General features: G+C 44.8%; 1 protein-coding gene across 2 annotated transcripts in view; it reads right to left on the reverse strand.

The window, feature by feature from the left end:
• Positions 1-19489, reverse strand: part of CREBBP (CREB binding protein) — a 156421-nt gene that overhangs the window by 30661 nt on the left and 106271 nt on the right. Inside the window, exons 12-19 of one of the 2 annotated variants that reach the window (XM_021667261.2) lie at positions 18944-19068; positions 18109-18297; positions 14225-14635; positions 13146-13325; positions 11110-11299; positions 3155-3273; positions 1693-1932; positions 1174-1262 (exon numbers count right to left, since the gene is read on the reverse strand). In XM_021667261.2, the coding sequence (XP_021522936.2) occupies positions 1174-1262; positions 1693-1932; positions 3155-3273; positions 11110-11299; positions 13146-13325; positions 14225-14635; positions 18109-18297; positions 18944-19068 (1543 nt within the window). Of the gene's footprint in view, positions 1-1173; positions 1263-1692; positions 1933-3154; positions 3274-11109; positions 11300-13145; positions 13326-14224; positions 14642-18108; positions 18298-18943; positions 19069-19489 lie in introns of both variants that reach the window. The other variant, XM_012441866.3, reaches the window with a different exon arrangement.

Genomic DNA, 19489 nt, shown 5'->3' on the forward strand with positions numbered 1-19489 from the left:
ACGCAAGCTGTATGTGTGTGGGAAGCCACAACAAAAAATACTGTTTTCACTCTCCATCTATTTTAAGACTAGAGAACTATTATTTAGTCATCTTCATAATCCAAAAGAATGGCAAGTACTTCTCAAGCAGATTCACCACTCAAAAAACCCTGAAATGGCCATCTTATAATAAGGGGGTGATTCTTGAACTCAATTAAAATGCCAGATATCATTTGGTATAGTGATGCTAACGTAAAATTTAAAAATAAAGATCATGGACCCCTTTCCTCCACCTTAAAGGAAGTAGCACTCCTGCAAATCTTTCCATTAGACTGACCAGGCCAAATTACTCAGCCAAACATTTGCAGGCAGAAGAGTAAAATACACATTTTCTACTCTATGAACTTCTTGAAAAAGGCATGGCAAACTTTATCACAGTTACTCTCAACTTCAGACATGTCTCCAGGGCTGGGTTTTAGAAAGGGCACGGTTCAAGAAAATAATGTACCTAATCCAAGTAGTACGGCAAGACTTGGCTCTGAGGTTAGTTTTTACACTATAAAAGTATGCTTTAAAAGTAGAAGGCATGGGCCTATCTGAGTGAATAACAGACACTGAAACTGAGTCACTTTTCCTTTTCTTTTTTTATTTTTCTTTTATTATTTTTTTGAGACAGAGTTTCGCTCTTATTACCCAGGCTGGAGTGTAATGGCGCAATCTCAGTTCACCGCAATCTCCGCCTCCTGGGTTCAAGCAATTCTCCTGCCTCAGCCTCCTGAGTAGCTGGGATTACAGGCATGCGCCACCATGCCCAGCTAATTTTTGTATTTTTAGTAGAGATGGGGTTTCACCATGTTGACCAGGATGGTCTCGATCGCTTGACCTCGTGATCCACCCGTCTCAGCCTCCCAGAGTGCTGGGATTATAGGCGTGAGCCACCGCGCCCGGCCTTCTTTTTTTAAATAGAGATGGGGTCTCGCTATGTTGCCAAGGCTGGTGTTAAACTCCTGGCTCAAGCGATCCTCCAACCTCAGCCTCCCAGAGTGCTGGGATTACAGGTGTAAGTCACCACACCTGGCCTGAAATTGGGCCACGTTTTATTGGAACTTCAGTAAAGAAATAATATACACGGACTATAACTAGATGGACATGCCTTGCCCTAAGACATAACGCAGGATGCTGCTCAATGCTTACCTATTCTGATAGCTGTAGTAAGCAGCATCGCGAGGAATGGTACACAGCTGCTTCCCGTAGCAGCACAAAGTCTGTGGGGAAAACTCATACTGCAAAAATAGAGGAGAAATGCTTTTATATAAAAATACATTCCATTTACTGTACTATAATGTTCTAGTCTACTAGACCATTAGCAAATTATTTGTTAGTATATTACATGGTTTTCTAACGATTTTTTAGTAACTTTAAAGACATTTTGGGATAGCATGTGATAGAACTGGCTTTAATTAAGAGACATTTATTACAGACAGATACCATGGGCAGAGGGGCAGCTAGCAATGTTCCCCACAGCCTCCCTCAGTACGTGCCTGTACACCCGGCTCTGATCACCCATCACATCACGTCAGGCGTTAACTGTCACCAAATACCAGTTTGCACACATGCACTCCCAGTACACAGGTGTGGTCTCATATTAGTGTAACACCCTTCTGGTTGGATTAACCAGGAAAATTCACTTTCCGGAAAAACTTAAAACTGTACCTTGCGTCCACAGCAATATCCAAGGGACTGCATGACAGGGTCAATTTCCTGCTCAAAGACCTCTGCAAGCTTACTGCAAAACTTATAGACTCGGGATGTCTTGCGATTATAGAGCCAGGCATTGTTGAACATGAGCCAGACGTCGTCCACATACTGCCAGGGCTCTTGGTATTGCCCTGTGTCCAGCTTCCGCTTGATGGTCGAGAGGTCCATGGGATTCTTTACAATGTCAAAATAATCCTAAAAAACAAAATGGTCTCAGTCTAGGGAATTCCCCAATATCCAAATCCCAGTCTGATCTGGCAGCGTTGTCTTAAAATAACAGCAATAGAAAGTACCACAATAAATTCTGTTCTTAACAGTAAGAAATGGAAATTGAAAAGAAAACAACCTCGGATGCACCTGATTTTACTCACTACAAGTATAATTAATATTTTCAAGTATAATCACATTATATACCTCAAAGGCAAAATTAAAAAAAAAAGTTAGAAGACACTTAAAAAAAAAAAAAAAGACAGAGTCTTGCTCTGTTGCCCGGGCTGGAGTGCAATGGCGCGATCTTGGCTCACTGCAACCTCCGCCTCCTGGGTTCAAAAGATTCTCCTGCCTCAGCCTTCTGAGTAGCTGGGACTACAGGCGCTTGTCACCACACCTGGCTAATTTTGTTTTAGTAGGACAGGGTTTCACCATGTTAGCCAGGATGGTCTCGATCTCCTGATCTTGTGATCTGCCTGCCTCGGCCTCCCAAAGTGTTGGGATCATAGGCAAAAGCCACCGTGCATGGCCAGAAGATACTTTAAGTAAAACATTTAAAAAATAGATCTTTAATCCACTGAATTAAAATAGTGAACAAGTTTATCAAACAGTATGTATTTCTAGATATTAACTCTTTTTTTCTTTTTTTAAAAAGATGGGGTTTCACCATGATGGACAGGCTGATCTTGAACTCCTGACCTCCGGTGATCCACCCACCTTGGCCTCCCAAAGTGCTAGGATTACAGGCATGAGCCACCGCGCCTGGCTGATAGTCACTCTTGATGCTATCAAGCAAAATGAAATTCCAAGACAAATATAAACAAAAAACTAGCAATGACTCCTACGTAGAATCTGTTCGGTCCCCATGGCCTTTGCAAGGCTATCCAGGAATATCAAAGAGAGAGCCCTGTTTTTTTACAGTTGATGTTCACAAATTCTTTCAGACAAAAGTGACACAAGGCCCCAAATATTAAAGTCTCGAGGCATGTGCTGCCCTTGCTTCGCAAACCCCTCCAAGGACCGGGGCTTTAGGAATAGGTGAAATCAAACAAACTAAACACTTTTATTGATAAAAATTCACAGACAATTTTTTTATATTAGGAGAAAAATATTTAAAGCAAGGGGGTTATTTTATCTAATTTCAAGAGATAAAAAAATGGACACTCAAAAGTCACACTGGCAAATCTATTTACATGAATTAACTTACTGGAATTCCAAGGAGCTGGGGATCTACAGGCTGCCGGAAAGGTAAAGACTCTGGGTCCTGTCGATACAGTGCTTCTAGGGTCGGCATGAGGGCCTGACGTAACTCCTCTGGTTTAAAGACTGCAGAGAAAACATCAAGAAAAGACTCTCTGTAAACGGTGCTCAGATCCCTCCTACCTCACATTTAAAACAGGAGCCTGGCTGCTGTGATGTCCCAGCCATGACGTTCTTAAAGCACTTGAGGGGTTCTCGTCCATCACTGTAAGTGTGGACTAAAGCTTCTGAAAATGCACTAGTGTCAGAACTGCATTCAGGTCATGAGAGAAAATACCACTGAAAAGTCTGCTTCTTCCATGAAAGTTTTCCAACATTAAAAACTTATTGAAAAAGAAAATCAAGCTAACTCCCAAATCTGTTTCATTCATAAACCTGTGTGGTAAGTAAAGCCATTTCAGGCCGGGCGCAATGGCTCACGCCTGTAATCTCACCACTTTGGGAGGCTGAGGCAGGTGCATCACCTGAGGTCGGGAGTTCAAGACCAGCCTGACCAACATGGTGAAATCCTGTCTCTACTAAAAATACAAAATTAGCCAGGAGTGGTGGGCGCCTATAATCCTAGCCACTCAGGAGGCTGAGGCAAGAGAATCACTTGAATTTGGAAGGAAGGGACCTTAAAAGAGCCTAAGAGGAAAGTACTTTTTATCCTTGGCTAAATTAAATTCAGGCTGCTGGCGACAAATGGTTCTGAATCTCACAAATGTAAACAGTAATAGCGCTACAAAATAAATCATTTTTATAAAAAGTTTTGTTTTGCTGACATAGTGGTCACACCTGTAATCCCAGCACTTTGGGAGGCCGAGGCAGGTGGATCATGAGGTCAAGAGGTCAAGAGATCAAGACCATCCTGGCTAACACAGTGAAACCCCATCTCTACTAAAAATGCAAAAACATTAGCTGGGCGTAGTGGCACGCACCTGTAGTCCCAGCTACTTCGGAGGCTGAGGCAGAAGAATTGCTTGAACCTGGGAGGCAGAGGTTGAAGTGAGCTGAGATCACACCACCGGACTCCAGTCTGAGTGACAGAGCATGACTCCGTCTCAAAAAAAGTTCCATATTGCTCACTCTCACATTTACTAATGTCAATTTCTCCAACCCCTCAGCCACCTTACTGCCTACTACACTTTCTGTTGTCACTAATACAAACATAAATACTGGCTGCCAAATACATTCAAGACTGTACATTCATACAAACCCTAAACGAGTATCAGCACAGGTGTTAGGGAAGCTGTGTGGTGTGGGAGGCTGGCCAGTCAGCAGTCTGGCCACTTGGCTCATGTTCACTCTCACAGAGAAACAACTGGAGGCAAAGATGTCTCAGGCATTCTAATGCCATAGCTTATAAGTGATACATAATTTTTTCTTTGTGCTCTTTCGATTTTTAATTTAATTTAATTATTGAGACAAGGTCCCACTCTGCTGCCCAGGCGGGGGGACACTGGCATATTCTTGGCTCACTGAAGCTTCAACCTCCCAGGCTCAAGCTATCCTCCTGCCTCAGCCTCGGGAGTAACTGGGACTACAGGTGCATGCTACTATGCCTAATTCTTTTTTTTTTTTTCCTCTGGGAGTTTTGCTCCATTATGCAGGCTGGAGTGCAGTGGTGCAATCTCAGTTCACTGCAACATCTGCCTCCCAGGTTCAAGCAATTCTCCTGTCTCAGCCTCCCAAGTACAGGAGCCTGCTACCATGCCCGGCTAATTCTCATATTTTTAGTAGAGAAGGGGTTTTACCTTGTTGGTCAGGATGGTCTCGAACTCCTGACCTCAGGTGATCCAACAGCCTAGGACTCCCAAAGTGCTAGGATTGCAGGTGTGAGCCATCCGCCTGATCATATGACTAATTTTTAAATTTTCTGTGGAAATGAGGTCTCACTATGTTGTCCAGGCTGGTCTTGAACTCCTGAGCTCAAGTGTTCACCCTGCCTCAGCTTCCAAAGTGCTGACATTACGAGCATTGAGCCATCATGCCCAGCACTTTTTTTTTTTTTGAGACAGAGTCTCCACTGTCACCCAGGCTGGAGTACAGTGGTAAGATCTCAGTTCACTGCAACGTCTGTCTCCCGGGTTCAAGTGATTCTCCTGCCTCAGACTCCCAAGTAGCTGGAATTACAGGTGCCCACCATCATGCCCAGCTAATCTTTGTTCTTTTAGTAGACATGGGTTTTCACCATGTTGGCCAGGCTGGTCTTGAACTGACCTCAAGTGATCCACCCGCCTTGGCTTCCCAAAGTGCTGGGATTATGGGCGTAAGCCACCGCACGCCTGGCCATCATGCCCAGCTCATTTTATATTTTTAGAGACGGAGTCATGTTCCTTTGCCAAGGCTGGAGTGCAACGTGTGGGCCCCATCATAGCCACTGCAGTCGCAAACTCCTGGGCTCAAGTGATCTTGGGGCATGGTGGCGCGCACCTGTAATCCCAGTTACTTGGGAGACTGAGGCAGAAGAATTGCTTCAACCAGGGAGTTGGAGGCTGCAGTGAGCCAAGATCGCACCACTGCACTCCAGCCTGGGTAACAGAGTGAGACTACATCACAAACAAACAAACAAATAAAAACATCAGAATAAAATATAGTAAACATTTAAAGTTCTAGTTGGGAAGTGGCAAGCATCGGGTACATGAGCCTGTCATCAACTTTGTGTGGGTTGGAGATGGTCTAACTTACCAAATTCCAGAAAGCACCATGTGATGCCTAACTGGTGGAAGTAAAAGTTTAAAGTTTAAGGAGAAACCCACGTGTTTAACACGCTCACTTTAAAGACGAAAACAGGTGCATGAAGAACATGCCCCAGAGCTCATTCCCATCAGAGGCCAAGATCTGGTCTCTTGACCAACCTCTGTAGACACTACCTCCCCTTCAGGGTACCTGGCTGCTTCAGACACTGGCTTGAGGTCTGGACAAGCAGGTAAAAACTCCGATGCAGCACTCCCCAAGCACAAGGTCCCTAGCACTTGAAGGTGCAAACGCCTGGTCTAGGCTGCAGATGTGCCCTTCAAAAGCGTCAGAAACACATATACATCCTGGCTTCCCACTAACTCCTTTCTTCTGTTTTATGCAGAGACGAAGTAGCATTTGGTAGTTTGAATAACTCTTTATAAGAAAACAATTATGTAACAACTTTTTCATTCCTCTAAATGAGGGGCTGGCAAATTATGACCAACAGGCCAAATGTGGCCAGCTTTTCTGTATGGCCCAAGAGCTAATAATGCATTTTACATTCTTTAATGCCTGGGGGAAAAAAGAAAATACTACTATTTCATGACATGTGAAAATCACACAAAATTCCAGGGTCTCTAAAAATACAACTTTATTGGCATATAGCCGTGCTCATTCATTATACAGGATCTGTAGCTGCCTCTGCGCCACAGTGGCAGCGCTAAGGAATGGTAACAGAGGCCTCAGGAGTTCACGCCATTGCACTCTAGGCTGGGCGAAAGAGCCAGACTCCATCTCAAAAAAAAACAAAAAAACCCCTAAACTGTTTAAAATCTCTGCTGAGGAGAGCATTTTCAAACTCTTGTCTTCACCAGCAGCTTTCTGTAAGAAGAACCCACATGCGCAGAGGTGGTCAGGAGTGTATGTGAACCTCGCTTCTCCCTTCCTCTGGCCTAAGGACCTGCTCCACGTGGCAGGACTGCTGCAGCACACCAGCAGCTCCCAAAACTCTGCTCTCAAGCCCTTGGAGGTTCCCATGCTGTCTCATTGCAGTCCCCAGCCCCTGGTGGCTACTGAAATTTCACCAAATGAATAATACTACCAAAGATAAAAAACACAGTTCCTCAGTCACCCTGATCACATTTTAGGTGCTCAAGTTGTAGCACTGCCCTAGGCCCTTCTATGTGCTGTGAGATGAAAATTATTTCACCAAAACTGAAACTATGTTTGTTTTTTGTTTTTTTTTTGAGACGAGGTCTTCTGGAGTACAGTAGTGTAATCACAGCTCACTGCAAACTTGACCTCCTAGGCTCAAGCAACCCTCCTAACTCAGCCTCATGAATAGCGAGGACTATAGGTGTGCCACCACCATACCCAGCTAAGTATTTTATTTTTTCTATAGAGACGGGATCTCACCATGTTGCCCAGGCTGGCAAACTCCGGGCCTCAAGTGACCCCTCCCACCTCAGCCTCCAAAAAAGCTGGAATTATAGGTGTGAGGCCCAATGCCCAGCTTGAAATAATTTTTGTTTGTTTTGAGACGGAGTCTCTCTCTTGTTGCCCAGGCTGGAGTGCAATGGTGCAATCTCAGTTCACTGCCACCTCCGCCTCCCAGGTTCAAGCAATTCTCCAGCCTCAGCCTCCCGGATAGCTGGGATTACAGGCATGTGCTACCATGCCAGGCTAATTTTTATATTTTTAATAGAGACAAGAGTTTCGCCATATTGGCCAGGCTGGTTGCGAATTCCTGACTTAAGGCGATCCATTCGCCTCGGTCCCCCTAAGTGCTGGGATTATAGGCGTAAGCCACCACACCTGGCCTGAAATGATTTTTATAACACTAAATCATACTTTGTCTTTTGCACTATGTTGTACATCTGCACAGATGAGGGAAAAGCAATAGTGACTAAAATCGCCAACATCTTAGAAAAACAAAAAGCAAAAGCAAAGGAAAAGAAAGCCAATATCACCAAACTCTACTGTTATCACATATTGCTGCTGCTGTACAGTCACAAGAAAAAAAAAATGCCAGCCATGCTTAAGAAAATATGTTAAAAAATTTATTTTGTTTGGTAGAGATGGGTTCTTGATATGTTGCCCAGGCTGGCTTTAACTCCAGGCCTCAAGTAATCCTCCTGTCTCAGCCTCCCAAAGTCCTGGAATTACAGGTATGAGCTACTGCTCCTTGCAGAGAAAAAATATTATCTGTGAGACAGGGTCTCACTCTGTCATCCAGGCTAAAATGCACTAGCACCATCATGGTTCACCGCAGCCCTGACCTCCTGGGCTCAAGCAATCCTCCCACCTTAGCCTCCTTGAGCCAATGGGACCATAGGTGTATGACCACACCTGGCTATGTTTAAATTCTGCAGAGACAAGGTCTTACTACATTGCCCTGGTTGGTCTTGAACTCCTGGACATAAGTGATCCTCTAGTCTTGGCCTCCCAAAGTGCTGGGATTACAGGTGGGAGTCACTATGCCCGCTTGTTTCTTAAAGTATTTATTTTTGAGATAGGGTCTTGCTCTATTGTCCAGGCTGGAGTCCAACAGTGCCATCACAGCTCACTGCAGCCTTGGACCCCTGGGCTCGTGTGATCCTGCTGCCTCAGTCTCCTGAGCAGCCAGGACTAGAGGCATGTACCACCACACTTGGCTAATTTTTTAACTTTTTGTAGACACAGGGTCTTACTACGTTGCCCAGGTTTGTCTTGAACTCCTAGCCTCAAGTGATCCTCCCACTTTGGCCTTCCAGAGTGCTGAGATTACAGATGTAAGCCACATCTGGCTGAAAAAATATTCTCCATGAGGTAGTAAAAAGTATTCCTTGTATTAAATCTCAGCCTTTGGTAAGTCTTTTATTCTGTGTGATGAAATACTCTGTGTATGTGTGCTGCATACACACAGTGGTCCTATTAGGAGGCAGTACTCATGCAAGTGTCAGAAGCAAGAGCTGAAGTAGCTGCTTGCCCACATGGAACACATTAAAACTTGCAACAATGACTGAGAGACATAAGCTCTAGTTACTAAGCTCTGGTTACGTGGCATACATTTTTTCAGAAATGAACAAAGAGGGATAGTTACTTCAAGGACAAGTGACAGTATGTTGCCAATGATAAAAGCTGGGCTTTCATTAAAAAAATCTAAAGTTTTGGAAAATTTGTACATGGGCATGGCAGCTTCTCAAAGTTTATTATTACTAATATTTTTTTGAGATGGGGTCTCACTCTGTCACCCAGGTTGGAGTACACTGCCATGATCATGGCTCACTGCAGCTCTGACCTCCCAGGCTTAGGTGATTCTGCACCTCAATCTCTCGAGTAGCTGCGACTAAAGGCAGGCACGACCATGTCCAGCTAATTTTCTTTATATAGAGAGGGTTTTGCCAAGTTGCCTAGGCTGGTCTTGAACTCTGAGCTCCAGGTCAGAGTGCCGTGGTATTATCACAAACCTTGAATTCCTGGTCTCAAGCAATCCTCCCCCGTCAGCCTCCCAAAGTGCTGAGATTATAGGTATGAGCCACCATGTCTGCCCTGCTTTTCAAAATTGAGAAGACCTATTTGAAGAGACTGATGGTGGCATCAACAAATGTGATTTTTTTTGACACTGTATACTGAAATATGTCAACATTTAGAAAATTCGCAGAACTTAGTGTCAACTGAAAACAAAAATCATGTGCACATGAAAGATCCATTCCAAGTACAAGACGGATCGATGGATTCTAATGTCATAGAGTATGAAAAATCCAGTGCTATAGATCCCAATTCCATTTTGCAAAACACCTCTAAGAAACTTTCACTGGTTCAATTTTGGTACAGTATCAAAGAATATCCACAATCAGCTGAAAGGTCTATGAAAATACTTCTCCCTTTACCAACTACAGGATTTTCTTCGTAGACTTCAACCAAAATAATCAATCACAACACAGAGAATGCGGAAGCAGATACCCTTAATAATATCACTATTCTTACTTATTTTTGTTTTGGAAAAATTGTTTTTCATATAAATGTTTTCTGTGGGTGCCATGTAACAGATTACTTTAAATGAACTAAATGTTTAAAAAATTTTCTCTGTTTCTTTTTTTTTGTGAGACAATAATCTCGCTTTGTCTCCCAGGCTAGAGTGCAGTGATGTGATCTGTGCTCACTGCAGCCTCAAACTCCTAGGCTCAGGCAATCCTGCTGCTTCAGCTTCTCAAGTAGCTAGAATTACAGGTCTGCACCACCACACTCAGCTAATTTGTTTTAGTTTTGTAGAGATGGAGTCTTGCTATGTTGCTCAGGCAGGTTTTGAACTCCTGGCATCAAGTGAAACTTCCATTTCGGCCTCCCAAAGTGCTGGAATTACATGTGTAAGCCATTGTGCTCAAATTTCTCAATTTTAATTTCCAATACAGTAAGCAATGATAGATAATCCACACAAACAACTACTCTCCAGGATCCCTATCTTCTAATAAAGAGGCCTGAGATTCACTGTACTTCACACTCTCCATGGTCATTGCAACATGGTTTCAGTCTCTAAAATTTTGCTACAATCTTTCCCAAAAGTGTCATCTGCAGCCTTGGACTTTCTGAGTCCCATCTCCCATTTCTAAGGTTCACTTGACAGTTTTCTGATACCCTGGTATCTCTTTACTTTGGACACATGTCAAATGGATTCCATCCAACTTCCACTGTGAGGTGGGCTCAGCCCACAGATCTCAAACCCTAAAGCTGCCTAACCCACCCCTTCCCTGTGTCCTCTGCACTGGGTCCCCAGGTGCCACCCTGCCCCTCACTCTGCTGCCCCGGACGCTGGATGCTCAGCTTCCTCACTGTATTGGCAGAAACCTGCTGCCTCCAGCTCATGCCTATGCTGTCATAATGATCATTTTCCTCAAAACATGGCTTCTTTGGTTATTTTCCTACTCACATACATCACTGGTTCTTTATACTTTTATGAGTACAGCCTGCTCAAGGACCCAGACGCATTTCAACCCCGGCCCCTGCAGGCACCATCTCAGAAGACAGCTCTGCAGCCTGCGTGCCCTTGGAGCCACAGCTCATCGCTCACTCCTACCACAAGCCCTGTGGGCACAGGGCTGGGGTCGCTCAGCCTCAGTGTTTCTGCAGGGGAATGGCAGGAAAGAATGGTAAAAGGGCAGACAGAACTATGTTTCTACTTCAGCTTTTCATCCTCTACGTGGAATCCCAACACTGTGGAAAAGCAGCATGGTTTAGTAAGGTAATGAATAAACGGCCTACTTTTTTTGCGTGGCTGTGAAGGAGATGTTGACTGAGAGGCTGTGCCGTTAGTACTACTCTCTTCTTCCTCTTTAACTTCTACTTTCACTTCAGGTTTCTTTTCATCCACTTCCATTGGTTCTGATTTCTGCTCTGTTGTATCTGTTTCTTCTTTAACTTGAGAAGCACCTTGCAAATCCTCCTCCATCATCTTGAGAAAAACATTACAGATAACATATGAATATCAAACACCTTTATGTTACCTCAGCTTCACTAAAAGCCTCTTACAAACTGAGATAAGTTTGTTAAAACCTTTCTCTAGTCAGAGTTGCATTTATGATACCTCTTCTCTTCCAGAAGAAGAAATAAAGTACTGGATATTCATTAAGTTGCTTCAGTACAGGGTCAGTGCGATTATAGTCCTAAATTTAAAAGGTTTTTTCTTTTTTTTTGTGATGGAGTCTAGCTCTGTCACCCAGGAGTGCAACAGCACCATCTCAGCTCACTGCAACCTCCACCTCCCAAATGCAAGCAATTCTCCTGCCTCAGCCTCCCTAGTAGCTGGGATTATAGATGTATGCCACCACACCCGGCTAATTTTTTATACTTTTGGTAGAGACAGGGGTTTCATCATGTTGGCCAGGCTGGTCTTGAACTCCTGACCTCAAGTGATCCATCCGTCTTGGCCTCCCAAAACGCTGGGATTATAGGCACCAGTCACCGCACCCAGGCTAATTTAAAAGTTTTTAAATGTAAAAGTGCTTTAAAAATTGCACATACGGTTGGGTGCAGTGGCTCATGCCTGTAATCCTAGCACTTTGGGAGGCCAAGGCGGGCAGATCACGAGGTCAAGACATCGAGACTCTCATCCTGGCCAACATGGTGAAACCCTGTCTCGACTAAAAATACAAAAATTAGCTGGGCATGGTAGCGCACGCCTGTAGTCCCAGCTACTCAGGAGGCTGAGGCAGGAGAATTGCTTGAACCCAGGAGGTAGAGGTTGCAATGAGCCGAGATTGCGCCACTGCCCTCCAGCCTGGCGCTTGGCGACTGAGCAAGACTCTGTCTCAAAAAAAAAAAAAATTGCACATACTCAGATTTTTCACATACAGATACTTCTAATTTGGAATAAAAATCTCCTTGAAAATTGGGGCAGGGACCAAAAGTCCTTCTCAGAGGCAAGAAGTGTGGTATGGAACAGCAAAGAGCAGTGGGAACTGTGACTAACTAGAGAGCCTGCCACAGCTGGTGCTCACAACCAGACTGCTGTCACACAGGAATGCAGGCACAATACTGAAAGCGTCTCATTTTTCAAGAAAAGTCAGAAATCTAGAGTTTTATTTGCAATTTCCTGATTTTTAAGATATTGTGTGGACCAAACACATTTACAGGCTGGATCCAGCCCATGGTCTGCCAGTTTTCAGCTTCTGCCATAGGTGAATTAGTAAATGATTTCATCCCACCTTCTACAGTCAACCTCTGCAGAAATACAAATGAATGGAGAACATCAAATAAAAAGTTGTTGGAGGACTCAAATATTGCAAATATAAGCCAGTATTCTTCATTTCTGGCAAAATAAACCCACCCCTTATATTTATATTAATTTTTTGAGACAGAGTTTTGCTCTGTCGCCCAGGCTGGAGTACACTGGCATGATCTTGGCTCACTGCAACCTCTGCCTCCTGGGTTCAAGGGATTCTCCCACCTCAGCCTCCCACGAAGCTGGGACTACAGGCGCGCACCACCATGCCCAGCTAATTTTTTGTATCTTTAGTAGAGACGGGGTTTCACAGTGTTAGCCAGGATGGTCTCGATCTCCTGACTTCGTGATCTGCCCGTCTAGGCCTCCCAAAGTGCTGGGATTACAGGTGTGAGCCACCGTGCATGGCCATGCCGCCCCCATATTTAAAAACGAAAAGCCAAGCTGTTTTAAATCTATTTCCTACACACTGAACCACAAACACACATTCAAACAGAATATTCTAACTAAAGTGAGGGACACCCAGGTGAAGTTACAACACAAAGCCATCAATGCATTCCTACAGAGTGGCACCCACCTCAGACCTGGGCTCCCCCTTGGATTCACCAGGATCGGGTTCAGTGTCCTCGGTCTGGGCCTCCACCTTCATTTCTAGCACAGGTACCTCAGGTCCTGGCTGCTGGGAATTGGTTTCTGCACTGGCCACCGAGGATGGGGTAGGGACCCTGTTATCAATGCTGGCTGCTGCCTGGGAAAGCTGTGAAAAAACCAAAAGCACTGATTTCAGTAGGCAAGGCAACATAAATGATCTTCAATTATGCTACTCATGCAACCTACAATTTCCCGTTAACATTTCTCAATACTGATCCAGCAGGAATACTTCCGTGAAATAACCAAAGAACAGAGGTTAAAGTAGGAGTGAGTTCTAGAGGAAGGCACCAGGAGCCAGAAGCACAACTCAGATCTTGTCACAAAGGCAGAGGTAACAGCAGAGCTTTGCAAACTTTGATATAAAATTATTTTCTCAAAGTTTTCTAGCTAAGTCATGAAAGCTCATATTTTGAAATTAATTCCCTTCGATATGGTGGTTAATGTGTATGGTAAAAGGTTGAAGTATGAATGTCTAAGCACATCTGAACGGAGGGAAATCAAGTGCCTAGCTAAAGGCAAAGCATTCCCCAGCCTGTGTGAACAGTGGGTACGCAGATGCTGGGGGAGTAAATGAACATTATGAGAAGGAACCACTAAAAGAAATCTTAATTTGCAAATTTTTAATCAATAGAGTTTTTTGAAATGGAGTCTCGCTTTGTCAATGAGGATGGAGTGCAGTGGTGGGATCTTAGCTCATTGTAACCTGCGCCTCCCAGGCTCAAGTGATCTTCCCACCTACACCTTCCAAGTGGCTGGGACTACAGGCACACAGCACTATCCTTGTCTAACTAAAAAAAAATTTTTTTGGTGGAGATAAGGTCTCACTTTGTTGCCCAGGCTGGTCTTGAACTCATGGGCTAAAGTGTTTGTCCCACCTTGACCTCCCAAAGTGCTGAAATTACAGGTGTGAACCACCACGCCTGGCCTGACCTGACAGACAATTTTTATGGGAAAATTACCTCCTAAGAGTCTCTGCCTAAAGACAGTAGACAGAGAGAGGCTTACCGGCGTGCCAGGAGGCTGGGCGTGCACAGGTGTTGGCTGCTGCTGTGATGACTGAGGGGTAGCCACAGATGGGGGCTGAGCTGGGGTTTGAGGCTGCGGGGTCACCTGGGACTGGGCTGCTGTTTGGACTGTAGGGGTGCTCTGGGTTTGGGTAGCACTGGGCACTGAGCCAGGAGTCGGGGTAGGAGTCTGCCCGGAAGACGACACAGGAGTTGATGGCTGAGTGGGAGCTGCTGGCTGGGGAGGAGTCATCCCAGGTGGTGTAGGGTGCTGGAGAGATGGCATGCCAGCAGCCGTGGAAGCAGGAGGTGGCGTCGGGTGCAATGGTGACTGTGTCACTGGAGGGCAGGGCAGCTGGCTGGCCTGAGGCCCCAACATGTTGAGAGGGTTAGGAAGAGCAGCACCAGGCACCTGTCCCTACCAGAAATGGACAGAGAACATCAAAATTATTTCTCCCATTTGAAAATGTGACAAAACATTTGGAAAATTAAAGGTTATGAAATTTTGTTTGTTTGTTTGTAGACAAGTTTTACTCTTGTTGCCCAGGCTGGAGTGCAGTGGCACGACCTCGGCTCACTGCAACCTCTACCTTCTGGGTTCAAGCGACTTTCTTGTCTCAGGCTTCCTGAGCTGCAGGGATTACAGGTGCCTGCCACCATGCCCGGCTAATTTTCGGTAGAGATGGGGTTTCACCACGTTGGCCAGACTGGCCTCAAACTCTTGATCTCAAGTGATCCTCCTGCCTCTGTCTCCCAAAGTGCTGGGTTAACAGGTGTAAGCCACCATGCCTGGCCAAATGTATGGCAATTTAATCAAACTTTATTGATGAGGTGTGTTGGGTTTCTTGGGAGTGTTCTGTTTGTGAAAATTCACTGAGTTACACACTTACAATGTGCACTCCTCAATGAAGTGCACGTTTCTCATAGTCTGATTTATATATTTAAAATAACCACTGAAACTTATGGCTTAAATAAACACATCTACAGCAGTCCCCTCATATCCACTCGGATACATTCCAAGACCCCCAGGGGATGCCTGAAACCACAGACAGTACTGAACCCAATATTTACCATGTTTTTGGGATCTAACAACCAAGGTGGATACTCAGTGACTAACAGGTGAGGAGTGTCTACAGTGTGGAAATGCTGTACAAAGAAATGATCCATATCCCTGGTGGCACAGAGTGGGAGAGTGCAAGAATTCATCACACAACTCACAATGACATTCAATTTAAAACTTTTTTTTTTCCTTTTTTTGAGATGGAGTCTTGCTCTGTCACCCAGGCCAGAGAGCAATGGCGCAATCTTGGCTCACTGCAACCTCCACCTTAAGGGTTCAAGCGATTCTTCTGCCTCAGTCTCCTCAGTAGCTGGGATCAAAGGTGTGCGCCACCACGCCTGGCTAATTAATTTAAAACTTAGCAGTGGTTTATTCCTACAATTTTCCATTTAATATTTTTGGACCATGGTTGACCCCAGGTAACTGAAACCTCAGAAAGTGAAATGGCACATCGGCGGTGGGGGGGCACACTGTACACTGACCCAGCCTGTAAGCTTCAAGTTCTATAACATGCTCTCAATGTTCTTTTTTTTTTTGAGACGGAGTTTCGCTCTTGGTACCCAGGCTGGAGTGCAATGGCGCGATCTCGGCTCACCGCAACCTCCGCCTCCTGGGTTCAGGCAATTCTCCTGCCTCAGCCTCCTGAGTAGCTGTGATCACAGGCACGCGCCACCATGCCCAGCTAATTTTTTTTTGTATTTTTAGTAGAGACGGGGTTTCACCATGTTGACCAGGATGGTCTCGATCTCTTGACCTCGTGATCCACCCGCCTCGGCCTCCCAAAGTGCTGGGATTACAGGCGTGAGCCACCGCGCCTGGCGCTCTCAATGTTCTTTAACATTTTCTAAGCTTAGCTTAGCAAAAGATTTTTTTTTTTAAGTTAGTTGCTTCTTCCGAACTCCTCAGGTGATCACCCGCCTCAGTCTCCCAAAGTGCTGGGATTACAGGTGTGAGCTACCGCACCCGGTGAATTTTTGTTTTCGGTAGAGATGGGGTTTCACCGTCTCTACCAAAACCACTTCAGATATTTCAAATGTGGAGACACTTCAGAATTATTTATGGACCTTTTAAAACTGATTCTGAATCACTATTCTAGAGCAGGGGTTGGCAAACTCCCACCTGTGAGCCAAACACACAGAGCTGCTTGTTTCTTTCTTTCTTTTTTTTTTTTAAAAAGACAGGGTTTCACTACGTTGGTCAGGTTGGTCTTGAACTCCCGACCTCAGGTGATCCACCTGCCTGGGCCTCCTAGAATGCTGGGATTACAGGCATGAGCCACCCCGCCCAGCCAAGAGCTGCTTGTTTCTATAAATAAAATTTTATTGGCACACAGTCACCTCATTTATGTACCACAGCAGCTTATGCACTACAAGAACAGAGGCAAATGATGAAAATCAAAACTGAATTGAATGGCTTGCAAAGCCAAAGCTGAAGGTATTTAGTATCTGGCCTTTTACGAGAAGTTTGCTGATCCCTGTTCTAGAGCAATGAGATGTTATGGAAAATTAACAATAATTAGTGAGGAAATACGTAATAATGACTTATTCAGCATTACTTCACATTAAAAACGGAAAACAAGGCCAGGTACAGTAGCTCACGCCTGTAATCCCAGCACTTTGGAAGGCTAAGGCGGGTGGATCACCTGAGGTCAGGAATTCGAGACCAGCATTGGCCAACACAGTAAAACCCTGTCTCTATTAAAAAAAAAAAAAAAAAGTAGCTGGGCGTGGTGGCACACGTCTGTAATCACAGCTACCTGAGAGGCTGAGGTGGGATAACTGCTTGAACCCAGGAGGCAGAGGTTGCAGAGCCAAGATTGTGCCACTGCACTCCAGCCTGGGCAACAGAGCAAGACCCTGTCTCAAAACAAACAAACAAACAAACACCCACACACTTAAAACAAGAATTTTATCTGTTCGGGAGGATTTGGTCTGTTTTAAATACATGTGTATTTTGAATACAGTAGCAATCATATGCACTACAACAAAAGAGGAAAAAAGGAACAAAAAAATAGACAATTGTTTTCTTCAGCTCTAGATTGAAAAATTAAAAGCATTCAACAAGAAGGGAACTATTGAAATGATTCTGTTAGCTTGACTTCACCTGGCAGTGGAGACAGGCCAAAAGATACGAAAGCCAAATCTCCAAGAGTGAATTCATGGGTCCTTCTCACTCCCTTTTTAAAATTCTAATGACTCAGGCCAGGTGTGGTGGCTCACACCTGTAATCCCAGCACTTTGGGAGGCTGAGGTGGACAGATCACAAGGTCAGGAGTTTGAGACCAGCCTGACCAACATGGGGAAACCCCATCTCTACTGAAAATATAAAAAATTAGCCGGGCATGGTGGCATACGCCTACAGTCCCAGTTACTCAGAAGGCTGAGGCAGGACAATCGCTTGAACCTGGGAGGCAGAGGTTGCAGTGAGTTGAGACGGCACCACCGCACTCCAGCCTTGGCAATACAGCAAGACTCCGTCTCAAAATAAAACAAAAAAATAAAATTCTAACGTCTCTCAGAGTCACGTTAAACTTAAAATTTGAAATACACAAACAAAAAATAAGGAAAAAACCCAAAGATCAAAACACAAAAGCACACAAACCAAAAAAATCTAAATCCATTTCTGCTTTTCCACGTAGTTAACCCAGAGAGGATAAGAGAAATTCCATAAAAGGTTAAGACCTACAGGACAAAGGAGGGAAAAATAAAGAGATACTGATATACAGAAGTGAAATGTGTGTTCTGGATGAAGGAAGACAGGCTTAGGTCACAGAAAGCTGGGGCTGCGTGAATATTAGCGGCCATGGTCCCAGTAGGGCACGGTACCTGTGACACGCCTGTCTGGGCTGGCGGCTGGCCCATCCCCACACTGTTCACACTCATCGCTCCGCTGGATGACGGGAACTGGTTTTGTGGCAGAAACTGGCTCTGAGCGGGCGCCTGGGCCATCATGTTGTTGGTGTGCGCACCCATCATGTTCGGAGGCTGAGGCATTCGGGAAGGAGAAATGGCCATCTACGAGACAACAAGCATCGCCAGAGCTGTAGTTCAGAAGCCGACGGCCAGAGTTTTCAAGATGGACCACAAAGACCCAAGGCCTCACAATTGCAGAGGATGCCAAGTACAGGGCTGAAATCCTGCCCCTTCCTTGTGGGAAAAGACCACCACTTGCTAAGAACTCCTGGGCTTCTGGGTACTTTACACAATTTCTCAGGCAATCTCTCAAATAAGCCAGCTTCAAAATATCCTCTGAAGAGAAATCAATAGCAGCCTATAATTTAAAGTTTAAGACATGCCTATGAGTTCTCTTGAAGTGTTTAGAAAGCAGCCTCGGGAGAGCGAGCTCTCAGTCAACAGATGCTGACAATTCCCTGCTGCCCATATATCTGAGTCTGCCTTCTCCAGCCTTGAACTCCCACATTCTCACAAAGCCACACATTCCCATAAATTTGTTATTCCAATAAAATAACTAACAGTCAAATAATTCTCAGTGTAGTAATGAAGATTTTTCTTCAAAGAACAGATGAAAGAAATAAAGCATAACCCAAATTCAAAGGAACAAGAACCACAGGATTCTCAAGTGACATGAATTCTGCTGCTTAGATAATGTTCCATGTAAGAGGGAGGGCTATCTGCAGCACAGCTAAAGAGAAGCACTTACCCCTGGCACTGAGCCCATGCTGTTGATCTGGACAGAGTGGTTCATTGGGGAGGCCGTACGAGGTCCCATGGGTGCTTGTGGCAACTGGACATTCCCCAAAGACATGGGGTTAAATGAATTCATCCCTGTAAATGTACCCACAACAGTTCATTAGGAAAAGCACCCACAGGAAAACAGAATTACAGCTTGCTAAATAAACTCTAAGTAAAATAAGATGGAACACACAGGCAACAGAAAACTGAAAGGAAATCACCCAATTAATCAATGAACATGATGAAGGAACAGACTTCTCCATATCCAGGGAAAATGGCATCAATGTGGTGGTGGTGAGGGTGGCAGTGATGGGGTGTGCTAGGCAAGGATGAGGATATGAAGGCATAAGCTTGGTTAAGACAGAACAAGTGTGTGAGACATTAAACAAGGCTGAAGTAGAGCTGAGCCAGAGGGCAGCGTACAGAACAAAGTATCATAGAAACAAATAGGGTGAGGAGGTGCCCTGAAGGAAGAGGACAACGCCCCCACTCCAATCTTCGAGATGTTTCCTAA

Source organism: Aotus nancymaae, unplaced genomic scaffold (assembly GCF_030222135.1).
Source record: "Aotus nancymaae isolate 86718 unplaced genomic scaffold, 86718_ANA_hifiasm-v0.15.2.pri h1tg000049l, whole genome shotgun sequence".
Taxonomy (NCBI): domain Eukaryota; kingdom Metazoa; phylum Chordata; class Mammalia; order Primates; family Aotidae; genus Aotus; species Aotus nancymaae.